The sequence below is a fragment of the Manacus candei genome, unplaced genomic scaffold, assembly GCF_025592945.1.
Source record: "Manacus candei isolate 608988 ecotype Guabito, Panama unplaced genomic scaffold, ASM2559294v1 h1tg000077l, whole genome shotgun sequence".
NCBI lineage: Eukaryota > Metazoa > Chordata > Aves > Passeriformes > Pipridae > Manacus > Manacus candei.
The window spans coordinates 1,269,836-1,286,754 of NW_026138125.1; the positions used below are offsets into that span (position 1 = coordinate 1,269,836).

General features: G+C 37.2%; 1 protein-coding gene across 5 annotated transcripts in view; it reads right to left on the reverse strand.

The window, feature by feature from the left end:
• NCKAP5 (NCK associated protein 5) overlaps positions 1-16,919 on the reverse strand; it is a 370,644-nt gene that overhangs the window by 115,088 nt on the left and 238,637 nt on the right. For all 5 annotated transcript variants that reach the window (XM_051810233.1, XM_051810235.1, XM_051810236.1 and 2 more), the window contains exon 7: positions 6,887-7,036. In XM_051810233.1, the coding sequence (XP_051666193.1) occupies positions 6,887-7,036 (150 nt within the window). The remainder of the gene's footprint in view (positions 1-6,886; positions 7,037-16,919) is intronic.

The following is a 16,919-nucleotide window of genomic DNA, read 5'->3' on the forward strand; positions in this document are numbered from 1 at the left end:
AAGTTACTCACTCTGCCTTTTCAGTGTGCCTTGTACCTCACTCGGACACACTGATGTGTGTGATATGAAAGTTACTCACTTTCTGGCTTCACTGAAATATCTGAAGCCAGAAAGTGAGTAACTTTCATTAAAACATGAGTTTACTGCATGAGCAGGCTAAAGGCGAAAAATTCTGATACGCAGCAAAATTCCCTTTATACAAGTAGTTGATGGGGTATGACACGATGGTACACTTAAAACAATTAAACGCAGTTTTATGACACAACAGAGCAGGAATACTAGTTGCAGCATATTCTGTTGGGCACTTGGCTGAGTTAGCAAATTTTAATTGATTACTGCTTCGTGAGCATTGCATAGTAGAAAACAGAGAGTCAATCTGAAAGTTTTTACCTTTTCAACATGTGCCAAAAACTGAGAAGCTCTACAAATTGTGACCCAAAACATTCAGCTTCTGAACCACTGCTGCAGTGCATCATAGGAGATGCAATTCAATATTCTTTTATTTTCCTTAGACTTAGTTAGAAAATAAAAGTCTACCAGCTGTTAGTCACACTAAAATTCCCAGGAGGCACCAGAGTTGATTTTAGAAATCATTTTAAAACTTTCATTGAACTGAATAGTGAGAAAAATGCAGATATGCATGGCTTTCTCCATGTCTCTTTGACTAGTCATGGAGACAATGAGTTAATGTACAGTTATTTATATTAAGGCACTCTCCCATTTCAGGAGATGGAGCTGTTTGGTGGAACAGTGGTTCAGCAGTCTCTCTCTAATGATAGCAGCAAATGGTTGCAGCAATGACAAACAGAGTCAATCTGAACAGCTCTTCTTACATCCAGCGGGTAGAGCTATTTTCAACATCCCTGTGTAAATTCATATCTCTACTAGAACATCTTGATTTTTCCATGCCAAAAAAGAAATTGCCATGAATTTCAACTGGCTTAGGGAAAAAAAATGTAAAAGGAGAGAGAAAAATAGAAAGATCAATATTTTACATGTCTGCAAGAAATACATTCTCTTCTCTTGAAAACTCCCCACATACTAACTGAATTGAACTGTTTGCCCAGAAGAGGTTTCTATTAGTCTTCATCTATATGACGATATTATTTCCATATCCCAACTGGTAAGGTGCATTGACCACTGAAAGCTATCCAGAGTCTGTGCCAACTATGGAGAATGGAGCTTCACACCCTCATGGGTAGTTTGTAGGATGGATGGAAAAACCACAGTGGAAGATGTGAACAGCAGGAGGACATGAGCTGGCAGGAGGAAGGTTCAAACAGCTGGGAAAGACCTGCTTTTGAACACTTCAGCAGGAGTGGGCTAGGACAGATGGTATAGAGGACAGCACCCCAGAGCACAGAGGCAAGGAGAAACAGGCAGCAGCCATGAGATTTACTTCCCAAAGACTAGGAACAACTGAGCCATTGAGGACTTACAGTAGACGAGTTCAAGCAGCAACAGATTATAGAATATATTTGGCTTGATGGTACGTGTTTGGTTTCAATTTAAAATTTATGCAGTTATTGGAAAGCTAAAACAGTTTGCCAATACTGTTATCTGGAAAGGGCTGGAATAAACTGGCTGTTTTTGAAACCAGTGATGCAAGTCAGTGCTGATTCACTATCAGCCACTCTGTAAGTTTGGAAATAAGACTTTCCTTGCTTCATTGTCCTCTATAAAAAACAAAAGAGTTCTTAGGCACAGTTCAGAAAACTAATTATAAAAGTCTCCTACTGAAAAAATTTAAAAGTAAAATAATCCAATAATTAGAATTAAGTAGGTTGGCCTTTGGTGACTGATCAGCATAATGAATCTAGTTATGTGGATGGCCAAGGTATTGGGCTAAGAAGAGGCTTGTGGATGAACCAGATTAAATACACTGGCTGGAACAGGACCGGTTGCTGCAAAATATTTAGAATGTTGCTACGAAAATATTTAAAAGTTTCATTATATTTCTATGCCTTTAAGTCAAGTGATTCAAATTTCCTATACATCAGTGAAGTGGCTGACTTTCAATAAACAAGATGTCTTTCCTCAGTTATTTTCAGAAACTTGGGCTCTTTGCCCCTGCATCATCCTGTATGTCTCTTTCCATGGAAAAGAAAATAATTATTAGTTTTCTTACCATTGTACATTGTAGTACATGGAAAAAAAAGAAGACAAAAAAAAAAAAAAAGGAGAAAATGAAGTAAGAGCAAAGTAAAAACCACCAGCATCCCACTCAAAATTATCTTCTCAATCCACTGAGGAATTATGTACCCTTCTCATATTTCTTTTTTATAGTTCATAGTTCATTGCCATCATGTCTTTCTTCCTCTGCAGGGTAGTAAAAACATAATATCGGAAATACTTGACATACTTCCTCATTTGTTTAATGGTGATGATACAAGGGAAATTACCCCTCTAATATATTTGAACATTTAGCTTATTATCCTGAGTGAGTTTTCTCCCAAAGCTCAATTTATTAAAACAAAACACATCTTTCTATGATGAACTGCAAAGGGCAAGAGGGCAAAATTCTTTAATTAAAATTAGAGTGGTTTCGTGACTCTACCCCAGCAGATACTGCTTCTACTGCAGCTTAGTTTACTGAAACTTTCATTGAGTCCCACTCACCCGCAAGCAATGAGATTTTCACACATGAATTAGGCTTTTCATTTGATAACTTCGAGGTTACAATTTAATGCTACCCCAGCGGCTGCTGTTTGGTGAAAAACGCAGGGTTGTGAGCAGTCCTTACTCAGTATTTTCTGAGGCCAACAGAACTCATGCCCATTGCAGAATGGGGACACTTGGCAAAACAGGGGAACCACTTCTTTGCTGACAATGTTTATTTTAATTTGAATGTAAATACTGCAGTTTTAGCAAGGTGTTGGTTATGCACTGTCACAGACTATGGTGGGCAAATCTGTCTACGGGCACTGGGAACTGCATCCCCAACAGGCACAAATAGATTAGCCTGCTGAGGATGCAGGACATCTGCAGTTGAGATGGGAACTGAATCCAGTCTTCTTGAGTCTTCATCCAACATCTACTTACACTGCCCTTTTCTCTTGAGGAATTGAGAGGACATGAAGTGTGTGAGAGGACACAACACCATGAGAAAAACTTGTATGTCTTACAGAATCCCTTTTTTACTGTCAAAGCAAAGCATTCACCAATACAACCTGCATTAAGTACTCTTTAGTGCTTTAGTTTGGAGCAATCCCTGTCAGCTTACCTTCTTCATAATCAACCAAAAGATTTCTAAGAAAGTTGCACTACTTCAGCTGCAAAGAAGGAAGTCCAAAAGAGATGGAACATTTCATAGAGTCAGACACAGCTAATTCATAACGAATTATCCTCACTGCATAAATGTCTGTGCAAATGACAGACTTAAATAAGCCTTCAAAGCTGACACAGTATTTATCACTGATTAAATTTTTAAAATCAAAGTAACTATGGCTTTTACAGACATGTTTAGACTAAGACTGACATTAATGCTGTGTATCAGTTTAAATCACTTGCAATTATGCAGGTGCTCGGGTAGCCTGTATTTCAGTCACTTTGAGTCTAAATTGGGGCAGAGAACCCATGGCTCCATATTGGATAACAAAGCTCTGGGACAGTCTTAAGGCCTTTACAGACACTGTTTTTCTAATACAGAATATTCTTAAAGCTTTCCTCTGTGGACTCTAAATGTGTAAACTGTTCTTGCTAGAAACAAGAAATAGTAGTAGACAATCTTGCAGTGAGAGTCTGTATAACACCTAAGATACCCAGGAGAGCAAATTAAGGTTTTATGAAAAATTTCCAACTTGTATGTATATGACTTTGCAAATATAACATTATTGTTTTACTGTAACTGTTTATACACCTGCACATACCTGAAATTGCTGGTTGGGAGTTGATGCATGTCCAGAATACGTTATATTTTTGTACATTTCTGGTTACAATTTTAAAAAAAAATTGCAATTCCTCTGGTGATGAAAGCAGATTAACTAAATGAAATTCCACCACAGAGTTCAAGTTATGCACCATACTTCATTAATATTTCATTTTTTGCAGCACTCTAAATGCACAGAGAAGTTATCAGAGAATGTTTTTTTCTTTTGAAGAGTTAGAAGGCATTTGATCATAACTGCTGAAGTAAATTAAATGGCATTTCAAGAGCAGCCAAGTAAAAATGCTGAAGGCACAAAGGAGTTTTGATATCCAGGAAATCATGATTAATTTCAACTACATAAAATGGGATACAAGATGGTATGAACCATTTGCTATTTGTCATCTGTTTCATTTGATTAGAAACGTATGGTATTTATCAGTCAGTAGAGTGGAAATAGAATTTGCTGTAAATGACAAAGGATGTAAAAAAAATTATAGGTAAAAGGAGCAATGGGAAAATATGTATAGATATCTCTTATCAAAGTATATGATAGCTTTTACTTGGGCTGACTACAAAGATACTTTATTATACTGATTTGTATTATTCAGTGAGAAAATTTCTAGGTTAAACAGAAGTTAATAAAACGTAAAGGGTACTGAAATTTATTTGGCAATACATTTGACAGCACTCAAATATAAGAAAAAAAAGAAGAAATATTAAACAATACTCCCATGATATGGAAGCCATTTAAAGAAAGTTTCCTGTGAAAATGAAGCCTCACCCCTTTTTTAATTCTTAGATTTGATAATTTCCTGGTCCATATCCAACACAACAGGATGACTACAGTTTTCATCACAGTGCCAGAAATTCCTGAAGAATAATCCTACAATGTTCTAACAGACAAGGCTACAGCTTTTCATGAGCTACACTTGAGTAAAAAACCAAACTAATAGGAAGAGATGTCAAAAGCTTTCTCAATAGTGCTGATACTAATGAAATTATATTAATGGATTAGGTCCCACATTCTGACTATTACTTTTAACACCTGCTTTTAGGCACTTTTCAGATTCTAGAGGGTACAGATGGAGGACCAACTTTAGTAAGCAGTTTATTAGCCTTTCTGATTTTATTAATTGTGTATGATACAAAAACATCTAATCATGTAAAGTAAGATTAAAGATCCTGACACCCATAGCACAGGAACTAACAAACTAATTTTTTGTTTCTTTCTCTATAGACTAACAATATATTTAGAATAATTACTCTAAAAATAGTAAATAATTAAAACTGATAATTGCATACAACTTTAAAAATATGTCAGTTAATAAACCATACAGTCTTTGACATTACAATTTATATTCTTCAAGAGATAAATAAAGTGCAAAAATACATAACATTAAACAACAGACAATTAACAACAATTTGTTTTGATTATATTGGATCACAATTAATGTTGGCCCTGCAGTTCCTCTTTCTACTTTGACAGCTCCTTAGACTACTTATGCAGATTAATTCTTGGAGTATTGACATTTGCTAATATGTAGTTTTGAACAAGCTACTGCACAATACTGACACCAGTGAGGAGACTTCTTCATTGCCCTTCCTGAACTAGATCCTGCCTGTCCTTAGGGCTACCTTATGTATCTGGGCAATTTGCCAGAACTGATAAAGGTTGTGACACTATTGAACACCTTCCTACCAACTGATGACATAAAGAACTACAAATGTCATGCAGACTGATTAGGAGTGAGGCAAAGCAAAGAACACTTTTGGAAATAAAAGACCACAAGGAACACATAACCATTCTCCATCAACAGATAAAGTAGAACTATAGTAAAGTGTACATTTGTCAGTTTTATGGCCTAAAAAAATTAGTAGCAAGTGGTTTTTTCCCCCGGGCAAAATTATTTAACATTACATAGTTTTATTTTACAAACAGTCTAAGACTTTAAGGCAAAATTGCAGAGACTGCCTATACCTTTCAGACTTCAGATTCTGTATTTAGATCCAAACATGATTATAGCCGTTCATGTTTTACTTTTAACTAAGTCAGTCCTCAAGAAAAAAAAAACAAGAGAATTTTTGTTCAAAATGAAATTTGATCAGAGTACAACTCAACCCAAAAATTATCATATGAAAGAGCCTTCACACTTAACCACAAATGTATAGGCCCAGTGATGATTCTTTCTTTACCAATACCCTACACAGGCAAAATGTCACTAAGATCATTTTCAGGCATTCATTTATCTATACCTATAATGTTACATAGATACTTGAACAGAAAAGAAGGGAGGAGACACTTGGTAAGTTAAAAATATGACTTTTTAGTATTTAAAAATTAAATTAAAATATGCATGGTCATAGACATTGAAACCCCTGCTTCTATCAAGGCACAAAATAAGCTCACGTATACAGTGGTTACAGTTTTACCTGCACCTTGTCCATGGCTGCCTAAGGAAACTTTAAAACTTTAGTTAGAAACTACCACAAGGTGCATTATTGCAGATCCTAATTTTCCAGAAACAACTCAAAACGTAGAGTGTGCAGTTTTCCATGTGGTCTACAAGGAAATAGATTTTCTGCAATCCAGCAGTAAAAAGGCCTGAGCTCTCCCAAGCAAGCAGTTCAGCAATTAAAAGTTGAGCATTAAACTACAAAGAGGTAACACTGGTTTTATGACAGTTGTTAAACCACCTATATTGGTCTTGCAATATTAATAATTGAAAAAAAAATCGAGCAAAACCAATTTTTCTTATTAAATGGTCTTGATGGAATCAAAATAATGTATTAAGTTCTTTTTAAAGATATCTGGTGCTCAACATTACAGAGGGATCCTTTTAGTGGTTCTAAGCTTCTTGTTCATCCCTGGTAAATGAATCGTAAAAAAAATACCCCATAACATGAAATCAGGTGAACTGTGAAAGATTAGATTAATACTACAGGGTGATTCAGTGCCAATAAATGAATGAGGAAGGGGGAAGGGTGGTCTTCTATGTGTGAAACTGTTGTGTTTCTTACCTCCAAAGCTTTCAAACGCTCCAATAGCAATTTTGTCTTTTCTTTTTCCTCCTCAGTGCTGCTGCTTTCACTTCTCGAATCTTCATCTACCAGTGTGTGAATTTTTTCCATGCCTTCTTTACATCTCCTACTGTCTTCTGACAGCTTTTCCTGAAATGATTTTTTGAAAATGTCATTATTTACACGTGCAAATGAATTTAACTTTGCAAATATCTTCAATTCTCCCCTTTATATGAATGAAAAAAGAGCAAGTTGCTAGTGACATGATTAAAGTACTGAATAACTGGAGTCATGAAGGGTCTGTAAAACATGTTGCTATGCCAGTTCTGCAAATGTATTCACAACTTAACTTCTACATCTACTTTGATTTTTGAAAAGCAGAACTCATCATCCTTTTAATAAAATAACTTCCACTTTCTTCTTTAAAAATTGCAATGAAAATTGAACATACCAGCTTTCAATGGAAGCATTTTGCCACTGAGACATGAAACAGTTTATTGAGGAAAAGCTAACATATGTTCATGCCTAATGTATTTCACCTTTCTTCATCTAGAGCTAATATTTGAATTACTAAATAATGGGCTGAGAATCCAGCTACTACATGAATACTGATTTAAGATCCACACTAACATATGACTGGAGAGAACTAAACAGACAGTAAAAACTCCAGAAGTGCCCCAGTCTGTTACAAGCCAGTCAGACTCGGCTGTTATTAGCTGCTGCTGCTGCTGAGTGAACTGTGTTTTACAAGAGGTCTATAAAAAGGATAGGATTGAACAGTGAATCCTGCTAACTCCATTAATTATGTGTCTGAGTTCTCTGTTGAGAGAGAGAGTGAGACAGAGCAAGCAAAACATCAAGACTTCAAGCAGGCAATGCCTGCTTGACATTGCCCAAAATGACAAGGCATAAGGGGAACAGAGAACTACACAGATGTAGAGAGTGGACTATCACTGGAGCAAAACACCAACAGGACAGGCTCTACCTTGTAAACCACCTTCTCTGACTACAGGAGCAGATCCAGTGTGACAACTAATGAGCAGATTAAAAATGGAAAATGTCAGGTAAGTCAGTATTTAAATACTGGGTGTCAACATAAACCTAGAGAAGTTTTTCAATGAGCATTTAGTTTTCTTTCTGATAATTCTTACATACAAAGGCTCATACTTTCATGATCTTTGGGTTAGTCAATAAGTGGGATTCATTTCCCATAACTACTGCACAACATGAACTCTGTCTAAGCATAAAAGTATACATTTTCTTGAAGAACTGATCCAGCCTGAATAACTGCGCAAATACAACTCTTTGAGAGTTAATAGTAAGGCATTATCTTAAATAAAACCCATAAGTGTAACTGAATTAAAAATCAGCACTGCAGATCACATTTATAACAATATTAACTAGCTTAGAAATTGATTATTACTGTGTTAAAACTTTAATTAAGAATTAATTTTATAAGCTATGGGCTTAATTACTGAATACCCTTACACAAACCATGAGGCACAGATCTCATTCTTAACCCCCGAAACATAAATGTCAAAGAGTCATTCCAGCAAGTTTCCAACATTAGTGCTATCCTGATCACAAAGGGGCCATAAATATAGTAGTTGGGATTTTTTTTCCTGTTTGCTACTCACTGATGCAACAAGCAAGTATCTGTAAAAGAGCCATTAAACCATTTTTACTTCAAGTTGCCCCAAGGAATGCATGGAGATAAATAAAACACTTCAGTGAATTCACAGGAAAAAAATGACAAAAAATGACAATTCATACACAAACAATTATTTTTAGGAGAGAATGTGATATGAATCAGATGTGGCTAACAATAGAAGAAAACATAAACATATGCACTGGGACACCTTTCTTGTACAAAGTCAGGGCAGCAATTTTGAAGGACAGATAGAAGAAAGCACAGTTTATGACATTTTATCACAGAAAGGGGAGTAATATAACTTCTCACAGCGTAAATCCCAGCCACATAAAGAAGTAACCTATTCATCTTCTAATTACAAAATCTGATGAACTTTGCACAGGAGTTGCATAATCAAGAACACACACCCTGTTTTACTATGATGTGCACTAGAATACCTCAAGACACTTAGTACTGTTGCCCCTGCTGAGTGTTGAAGTGCAGCTCACATAGTTCCAAAACTAGTTTATTACTGAGTTTCAGGCACAGACTAAAAAGGTCCCTGATATGTCACCTACCCTACCTAGAAAAGCTGCAGAACAGAAGAAAACACTACTAACCTTAGAAATTGTGCTTAGACATGTCATGTGCTGAGGGCACTGCCCTGACACTTTCACCAGTTCCACCTGGGTGATATCCAGTAAGGATAAAGTGAAAAATCCACACTCAAGGAAGCAAACAGGCACCCTTTGTGCCAAAAGTCAAGTCAAGTAAGAGGGAGGATGAGAAAAGCTTTTGGAACGACAGAAACCTCTGGAGAGTGCAAAATCTGTTAATATCAAAGGCAGCTGACTGCTGGGGGAGGAAGGAAGGAAGGGGCAGAGAGATCTGCATGAGGAAATTATCTCCTGCATGATGATGGTCAAATCCTACAGAGAGTTCTAAAGTGAGCAGGCTAAAGGCAGGAAACAATGGTGTAAAGCAGCTTATTCCTCTTTTTCCCTGGAGTCCTATAGTTCTTGTGTTACCTCAAGTAAAGACATCCCTGAACAGTCTCTGCTGTATATCTCATGTATTGAACAATCACAGGCAGGCTGGGTTTTCAATTTGGATAACAAAATCCTCTCCAGGTCCTGAGTCCAGCAAAGGCAGAGTAAGTGCTATCCTGCTGATGAGTGCAGTTTAATTTCTGTGAAAAGGTAACAGATGGAAATGGTACTCTGGAAGTAAGCTGGACAGCTAAAAAAAAAAAAAAAGCAATAACCCAGCTCTGGGTCTCCCTAGACAAATGAATTTAAGACACATGCCCGTACCATGAGAGGATGCAAACACAGCAGCCTGATGAAAATTCTACAGTGAAGGCTCATCTACATCTCTAGTGCTCTATGTCAACAAAGAGACAATAAAAATACTAAAAATTCAAATCTTACTGAAACTAGGATTATGCTGCTCACTGCAGATCCATTCCCACAGAAATTAATGAGAAACTTCCCACTGAGTCCCACATTGTGTAAGCTTCTCAAGCTGCTTTAAACTGTCATTGCTTTTCTGAAACCAACAGTATTTTGCAAATCTTAAATGACATCCTGCCCTGACCATTATTTTTAAGTATTCAGTTTGCTCTATAAATCAAACAAACAGTGCACTGATGATGAACCCTTTGATGGAACACTATGGGCCCTATAGCCAATAGAAAACAAGAGATGGAAACAGTCCCTGCAGCCTGGAAATGGTAAGCTTTCTAGAATCAATGAGAAGATATAAATCACTAAAGACATTGATCTATGAAGCTGTACAATGCAGTGGCCTGACTGAGACTTATCAGAAAGCTGGTTTTCTGTTAGCTGAACTAGGAAATAGCAGTATAATGCTCCCCATTTCCACTAATAAATAAAGTAAGAACAATAAATTATGAGAGCAAGTAATCCACCTGAAATTACAAGTGATAATTTATGGGAATTTCTAGAATGTAAAGCCAATCTTCTCTCTTCCACCTACCTTGCAGAATACTGAAAAAGAAAATGTTTTCACTGATATAAAATATCATCTGGAAGCTTTCAAAAGATAAGAGAACTAACTGCCTATTCCAGAAATTACCTTCTCCTTCATTTCAAGAAAGGCAAAAGTCTGCTGATCCCCTGGACACAGAGTTAGCCATTGGGATGCCTTTCCTCTAAGAAGTGTAAGCTTTTCGACGAACAAACAAGTGTCAAAGGGACACTTAAACAGCTATTTCTTAACCATTATTATTTGAGAAATTATGTTACTTTTAAATTTTTACTGGCAGTACCATCAGTAGTTTGTCCTTTGCCTTTTCTTCTGTCTAAGATGCTTTCTAGGAATGACACCACACACCTACACGCACAGAAAAAAAAAGAGGGAAAAATGAGCTCACTTTAAAATATTTCAATTTGGAACTGTGAAATTTCAAACCAAGAAGAGTAAAAGTCAGATGACAAAAAGAAAAAAAAGAAGTTGCTAGGAAAAATTATTCTACATTTTCGTTTTTTATAGTGAAAACTACAATTAGGCACTAATTGGAATTGAGGCTCTTTCTGTAGTAGTAACAACAAATACGTGATACGAAATGAGGAAGGTACCTGTTGCAGGCAAGAGAGAAGATGGAGCCAGACATATCCTTTAAGTGGCATAATGAAAAGTCCAGATACAATGGACACAGCTTAGAACATGAAAAATAGCAATTAGACATTAGAAAGACCGTTTTTTGTTTTTTCTTCCTATTAGGGGGTCATATGGTAACTGGAACAGGTTACGCAGGGAGGTTCCTGAATCACAGAGATACTGCAAAGTTCACTGGACAAGTGGTTATAATAATACAACATAGCATAATCTAATACTGGATATAACTGGATCTGGGCTTTACAGCACTGATTATAAACACCAATCTTTCACGAGGACATGTGACAAAATTTTGATTGAAGCAAACAAGAATTAAAAAAAGAAGATCTTTGAAATGCTGATTTTCCCAATGAGTGTTGGATGACATGAATTGCTTGTCTGGAAATGGTAAGTAATAATTAGAGATGACATCTTTGCTTGTAGAAGCTAAAGATCATTTTCATGTGATAAACAAAAGTCCTCCAGAGAAGTAAAGTTTTTCAGATGCAGTGCAGGAAGGGATCCCTCAGATACAAAAGATGTCTGTTTCAATTTTGGGTGTCAGATTGTGATGCCTGAGTGGGATTTTCTTTTCTCAATTCCTTTTAATTCTTCAGCTTCTGAAATTTAATAGAAATGAAGGTTTTATAACGTTCACAAATTCAAATTCTTCTGAGAGTCATGCCTCCAATTTTCCAAAAACACATTTTAATCAGCCATTAATCACCCAGGAATAAAATATACGTAGGATATATAATTAAATAGCATTTATGATTGCTCATAACCACTCATTTGAGAAAAAAAATATTCACAATGTAGTTATTAACTGATCAGGTATAGAGGCAGCGGTAATATGCATTCAGGAATCCAGTCTTCATGGAACCCAAGCTACGCAACTAACTCAGCATCTCAAAACATTCAGCACTTTCTGTGGTGTCTCCAAAGCTTCCAAAGGACTTTCTAAACAAGGTATTTACTGAATAGTTATCTTAGTTTTCAGTTACTGAATTTGAAGAGCATACTACTCTACATGTCTAACATTCTTTCTGCAATAAAGGCAGACTCTGACCTCCAAAACCAAACTGCAGTTTACAAATCCATATACAGAATTGTTTATGTATGCACTGGTTTTGGCTGGGGTAGAGTTATTTATCTTCACAGTAGCTGGCATGGGGCTGTTTTGGATTTGTGCTGGAAACAGTGTTGATAACTCCAAGATGTTTTGTTACTGCTGAGCAGACATTACACAGAGCCAAGATCTGTTCTGCCTCTTACTTCTCCCCACCAGTGAGGGGGCTGGGGCTGCACAAGGGGGAGACATAGCCAGGACGGCTGACCCCAACTGACCCAAGGGATGTCCCAGACCATATGGCATCAAGCTCAGCAATATCCTAAGGGGAAGGTTGGCTTGGGTCCACTGCTCGGGGACTGGCTGGGCATTGGTCAGCTGGCGGTCAGCAATTTGGATCACTTATTTTGTTTCTATCTTCGTTATTTTCCTTTGCATTACAACTCTTTGCTGTTGTTGTTCTAATAATTCAGTTACTAAAATGTTCTTATGTCAACCTATGAGTTTTCTCACTTCTACCCTTTTGATTCTCTTCTCACCCTGATGGAGGACGGTGTGAGGCTTGGTTGCCATCCGAGGTTAAAGCAAAACAATGTAATTATAAATTGTGAATGCTTTTCCTTGCAAGGCCATTCTATAGTCTTGATGTATTCTTGGATGATGCCTTTTCAGTGTTCTTTCCACTGCAGACCTCCTAGTGTTCACCACTATTCACTGAGAATGAGCCCTATGAAATGACTGTTGATGAAGATAAAAACTCTAGATGAGGGTTTCTTTGTACTTTCATTAAAAAAAATAGCCTCAAGCTATGTACAAGTAGCTCAGTCTGACTGCACAAGCTGAAAAAAAGACCTCAATTGCTCCAACGACTACTGACTTGACATTCCAACAAGGTTAAAATTGTTTTCCAGGGGTACCTTGCTCCCCTTTCTCCCCCACCATCACCTTTACCTTTCTAAATATGCCCTTTGAAAATTCGCAGTATCTTCTGACATATTTTATAACCTATTTCATTTAGCGAAACCTGAGATATATAAAAGACATGTATGTTAAGCCAGAGTAATGTAAAGTGAGACTGAGGAATTAACCAAGTGTGTCCTGCAAGATGCTCAGAACAGGAGTAGCCACTGATATTACTGTGACCTGAATATATTTTTTCCATGCACGACTTTTAAAAAAAAATCTTTCTTTATTTGCTAATTTTCTTTATTTTCTTCATTTATCCCATTAAACACAATGACCTAAGTCTGGAAAAAACCCAAATTGTAACAGAACAAACAAGTTAGATTAAAAAAAAATTACAGGCAACTAAAATTATATGCAATCTAAATGATCTCTAAGACTACAAATATGACTTCTGGTTTACCTGCTTACTTCTGTCTATGTATTCAGCTCTTTTCTCTTGCTTTCTTTTTCCCAGTGGAAGGACAGACTAAAATATAGCTTTGCTTTAGATAACACATCAGCAAGTGTAGTAATAATATATTTTTGTTCAGCTAAGAGGTTTTGTTCAGAACAAGCTGACCAAAACTGAAGGAAAACAAAGGAATGCAACAAATCACAAAATTTTACAGAAACACCCCAAATCGTTCATGATTTAACATTACCGTTGTCAGGAAAAACATATGAAGTTCTTCTTTTTCATCTCTGGATTTCACTTACAAAGTGAGCAGAGTGAGCAGTAACGTTCCCTAGATTAAATACATGTGATGGATAAGAGAACAAAGTACGTGCTTTATGTTTCTGATATGTGCCTCCTTCCATTCGCGTATCAATCTAGATGTACTACATATTATTCTTCACTCAAAACACTCCTCACTAGTCCAAGCTATCATCCCTCTTGAACAGTTCTGCAGTAACATTAATAAATTTCCCGATGATGCTTTTATTGGCTGTTCCACGCATCAGAAACACGCATTTCTTTTGAGAAAGTTCAGATCAAAAAGGACCTTTAAAGCAGAAAACCTTCACAGTGAACTTCACGATTAAGTGTTCTCAACACATCAGGGTTTCTTCTCCCCAGGTCACCAGCCTGGGTGTCAAAGCGACTTGGTCACTGACCAAGTACTGCTGTTGACCCCATGCTGTGAATGGATATTCACATTACCAACAGCACCCTCACCTCCAGCACTTTGCCTGTCAGAAGTGAAATCAAGGACTGACCATTCTGGAGGGGACTCTGCCAAGCCAGGTCTCAGGCACATTCCTTCTCGAAATGGAAGGCTTCAGTTACACTGATTATAAAGTTATCAGGCAGAAAAAAACCCCTGTTCTAGAAGCTAAGCTATTTCTTCTTCATATGTGTATATATGGTAACATGAGACAAATATGCATGCAGATATTTCATGCAGATATTCTCTTATAAATTGGTTCATTATAGTACCATACTTAAAGTGATAATCTTTCCTTCCTGTATTAGCACTTAAACTTTTGTGAAGCGGTTTTTAAGTACTAAAGTAGCTACATTTGACTAAAGTGATGGCATTAAAATATCTACCTTTGACTGAAGTACAAATAAGCCAAGCTATTCTAAAATTCAAATGCAGTAAATTTTATGTAACAGCAATTAAGGCAACAGAATTACTCTGGAATTTAAATTGCTAGAAATAAGCCAATTTTCTTTCCCTAGTATTTTGGAATGAGAGCAATGTATGAACTAACTAGTTCTCGCCACAAGCACAATTGCAGAAGCTGACTAAAGGAAAAAAATTGGTATACATTACATAACCTGGTAATTTTTTTGCAAATGCTAGGGAATAGTTGTCTTGTCTCCCAATCTTGCAGAAAAAGTTCTCAAAAAAGATCAGAATGCATCTTTACACAAAAATAAAATGTAGGAACCATCATTTCAGATCAGATCAAAACTTCAACTTTTCAAATATGTTATTATAGTTCAGATTAAGTTTTCCTGACCAGAAGCACTTATTCATTCCAAAATAAATATACTGGTGTACTACTAGGTGTGTTCTTCCGTCAAAATAATTTTCAAAGATGGGATGGTTGTGAATACAGAATAATCTCCCTTTTTGGCCTCAGAAAATAAGTAAAGTTTTAGATTTTTTTCAAAATTCTTAAAATTCAATAAGTAGCATTGTTTTCTGCTTGTTTGAGAATACCAATGAAATAATGTCAAAATGCAGAATGAACAATATATTTTAGGGAGATGTGGAAGTAGAGAGAGAGCAGGTCACTAGGCCACATATAAGACCCTGCTTCAGAATAACAAGGAATACAAACTGATTTCACAACTTTTGTGTCCAAACACTTCTGTCACTAGACAGCTGATGGCACTAAATGGCCTCTATTATTTCTTATTCATTATCCTTTCTCAGAAAACACAAACGATTTGATAGACAAAAATGGTTATTTATTTGCTAGACCCTCTTGCCCAGCTTCTTCAATACAAGCCCAGGATGGGCAATGTGTCAGCAAAGCACATCTGGATCCTCACAGGGATCTGGAGAGGCTACAGACAGGAAAGAGTCTCTTAAGATCTTCTTTTGGGCAAGAGGCAGGAGGCACACTACAGACTTGGCAACTCTGAGAGCAGTGGCCAGATGGGAGAATGACAACAACTCCCTGGGGGTCTCAGTGCTCTGATGAGGAACCGAGCAGGGCGGGAAGTGGCGCTGGGTCCCATGGGAAGCACAGGATGGACTCCTCATACAGCCACAGTGTGGGCTGCCCTGGGCCTGTGTGCCAGCACAGTCCTGCTGTGGGCAGCCCTGATTTATCCTGCGGGAGGAACACATGCAGATAAGGAGCCACCACTTGGCCTTCACGCAAAAAGACACCAGCATCTCTCCGAGCAGCAGGCAGATAATCTTAAAACTGGAGTTTGCTATAAATTCCAGGAGATTACTCCAGTCTCTGAGGACTACCAAGCAGAGGCATATGAGAGCCATACCCTTTTCTCTCAAATATATCCTCTGAATTAGAAAAAAGGCAATCAGAAGAACACCATTAAGGGCAAGATTAGGGCTACCGACAACATGCTGTCCATAAATGGGAAGTCCCTGTACACATCAGGATGACCTGTGTTGGTCAGGCTGTGAACCACATTATCACCTTGCTTCCCAAAGACTGGCTCTACAATTTCTGTTATGCCCGTTGCAGATGGATAGGATTCAGGCAATGTACATGGGTTGACTTTTGTGGATTCATTCCAAAAGTTAGAACTAGAAGAAAGATACAGCAAAAGAGAAATACTATATAGTAGAGGCAAATTTAAATCTAGAATTACAGTCAGTATAATATAAAATAGTATCATCAAAGAAGTCAATCTTCACCTCTTGTTAGAACGATGTGTGGTGGGTTAAAGCAGTTGTATAATGTGGCAATCTACATCTGGGACCTCATCTTCAAGGACTAGCATTGCATTCTCAAAGTAAACCCCTGATGGCAAGAAAGATGATCATCTGAATTACAGAGTCAGTCAAAAACTGTGGGTGATTGGGTATAGTCAAAGACCATGCAAATATATAGGTAACTTTTGTGTAAACACAGGACATCCTTATTTTGCTTTCTCTTTAATTTTACTAATACCTTGTTTCGCGCTGTAGCCAAGACCCGGCTGGGTGGGGCTTTGAGCAACCTGGTTTAGTGAAAGGTGTCTCTGCCCACAGGTAGGGAGTTGGAACAAGGCGTTCTTTAATGTCCCTTACAGTCCAAATCATTCTATAACTATAGAATATGATTCTGGGAAGGAAAGAACA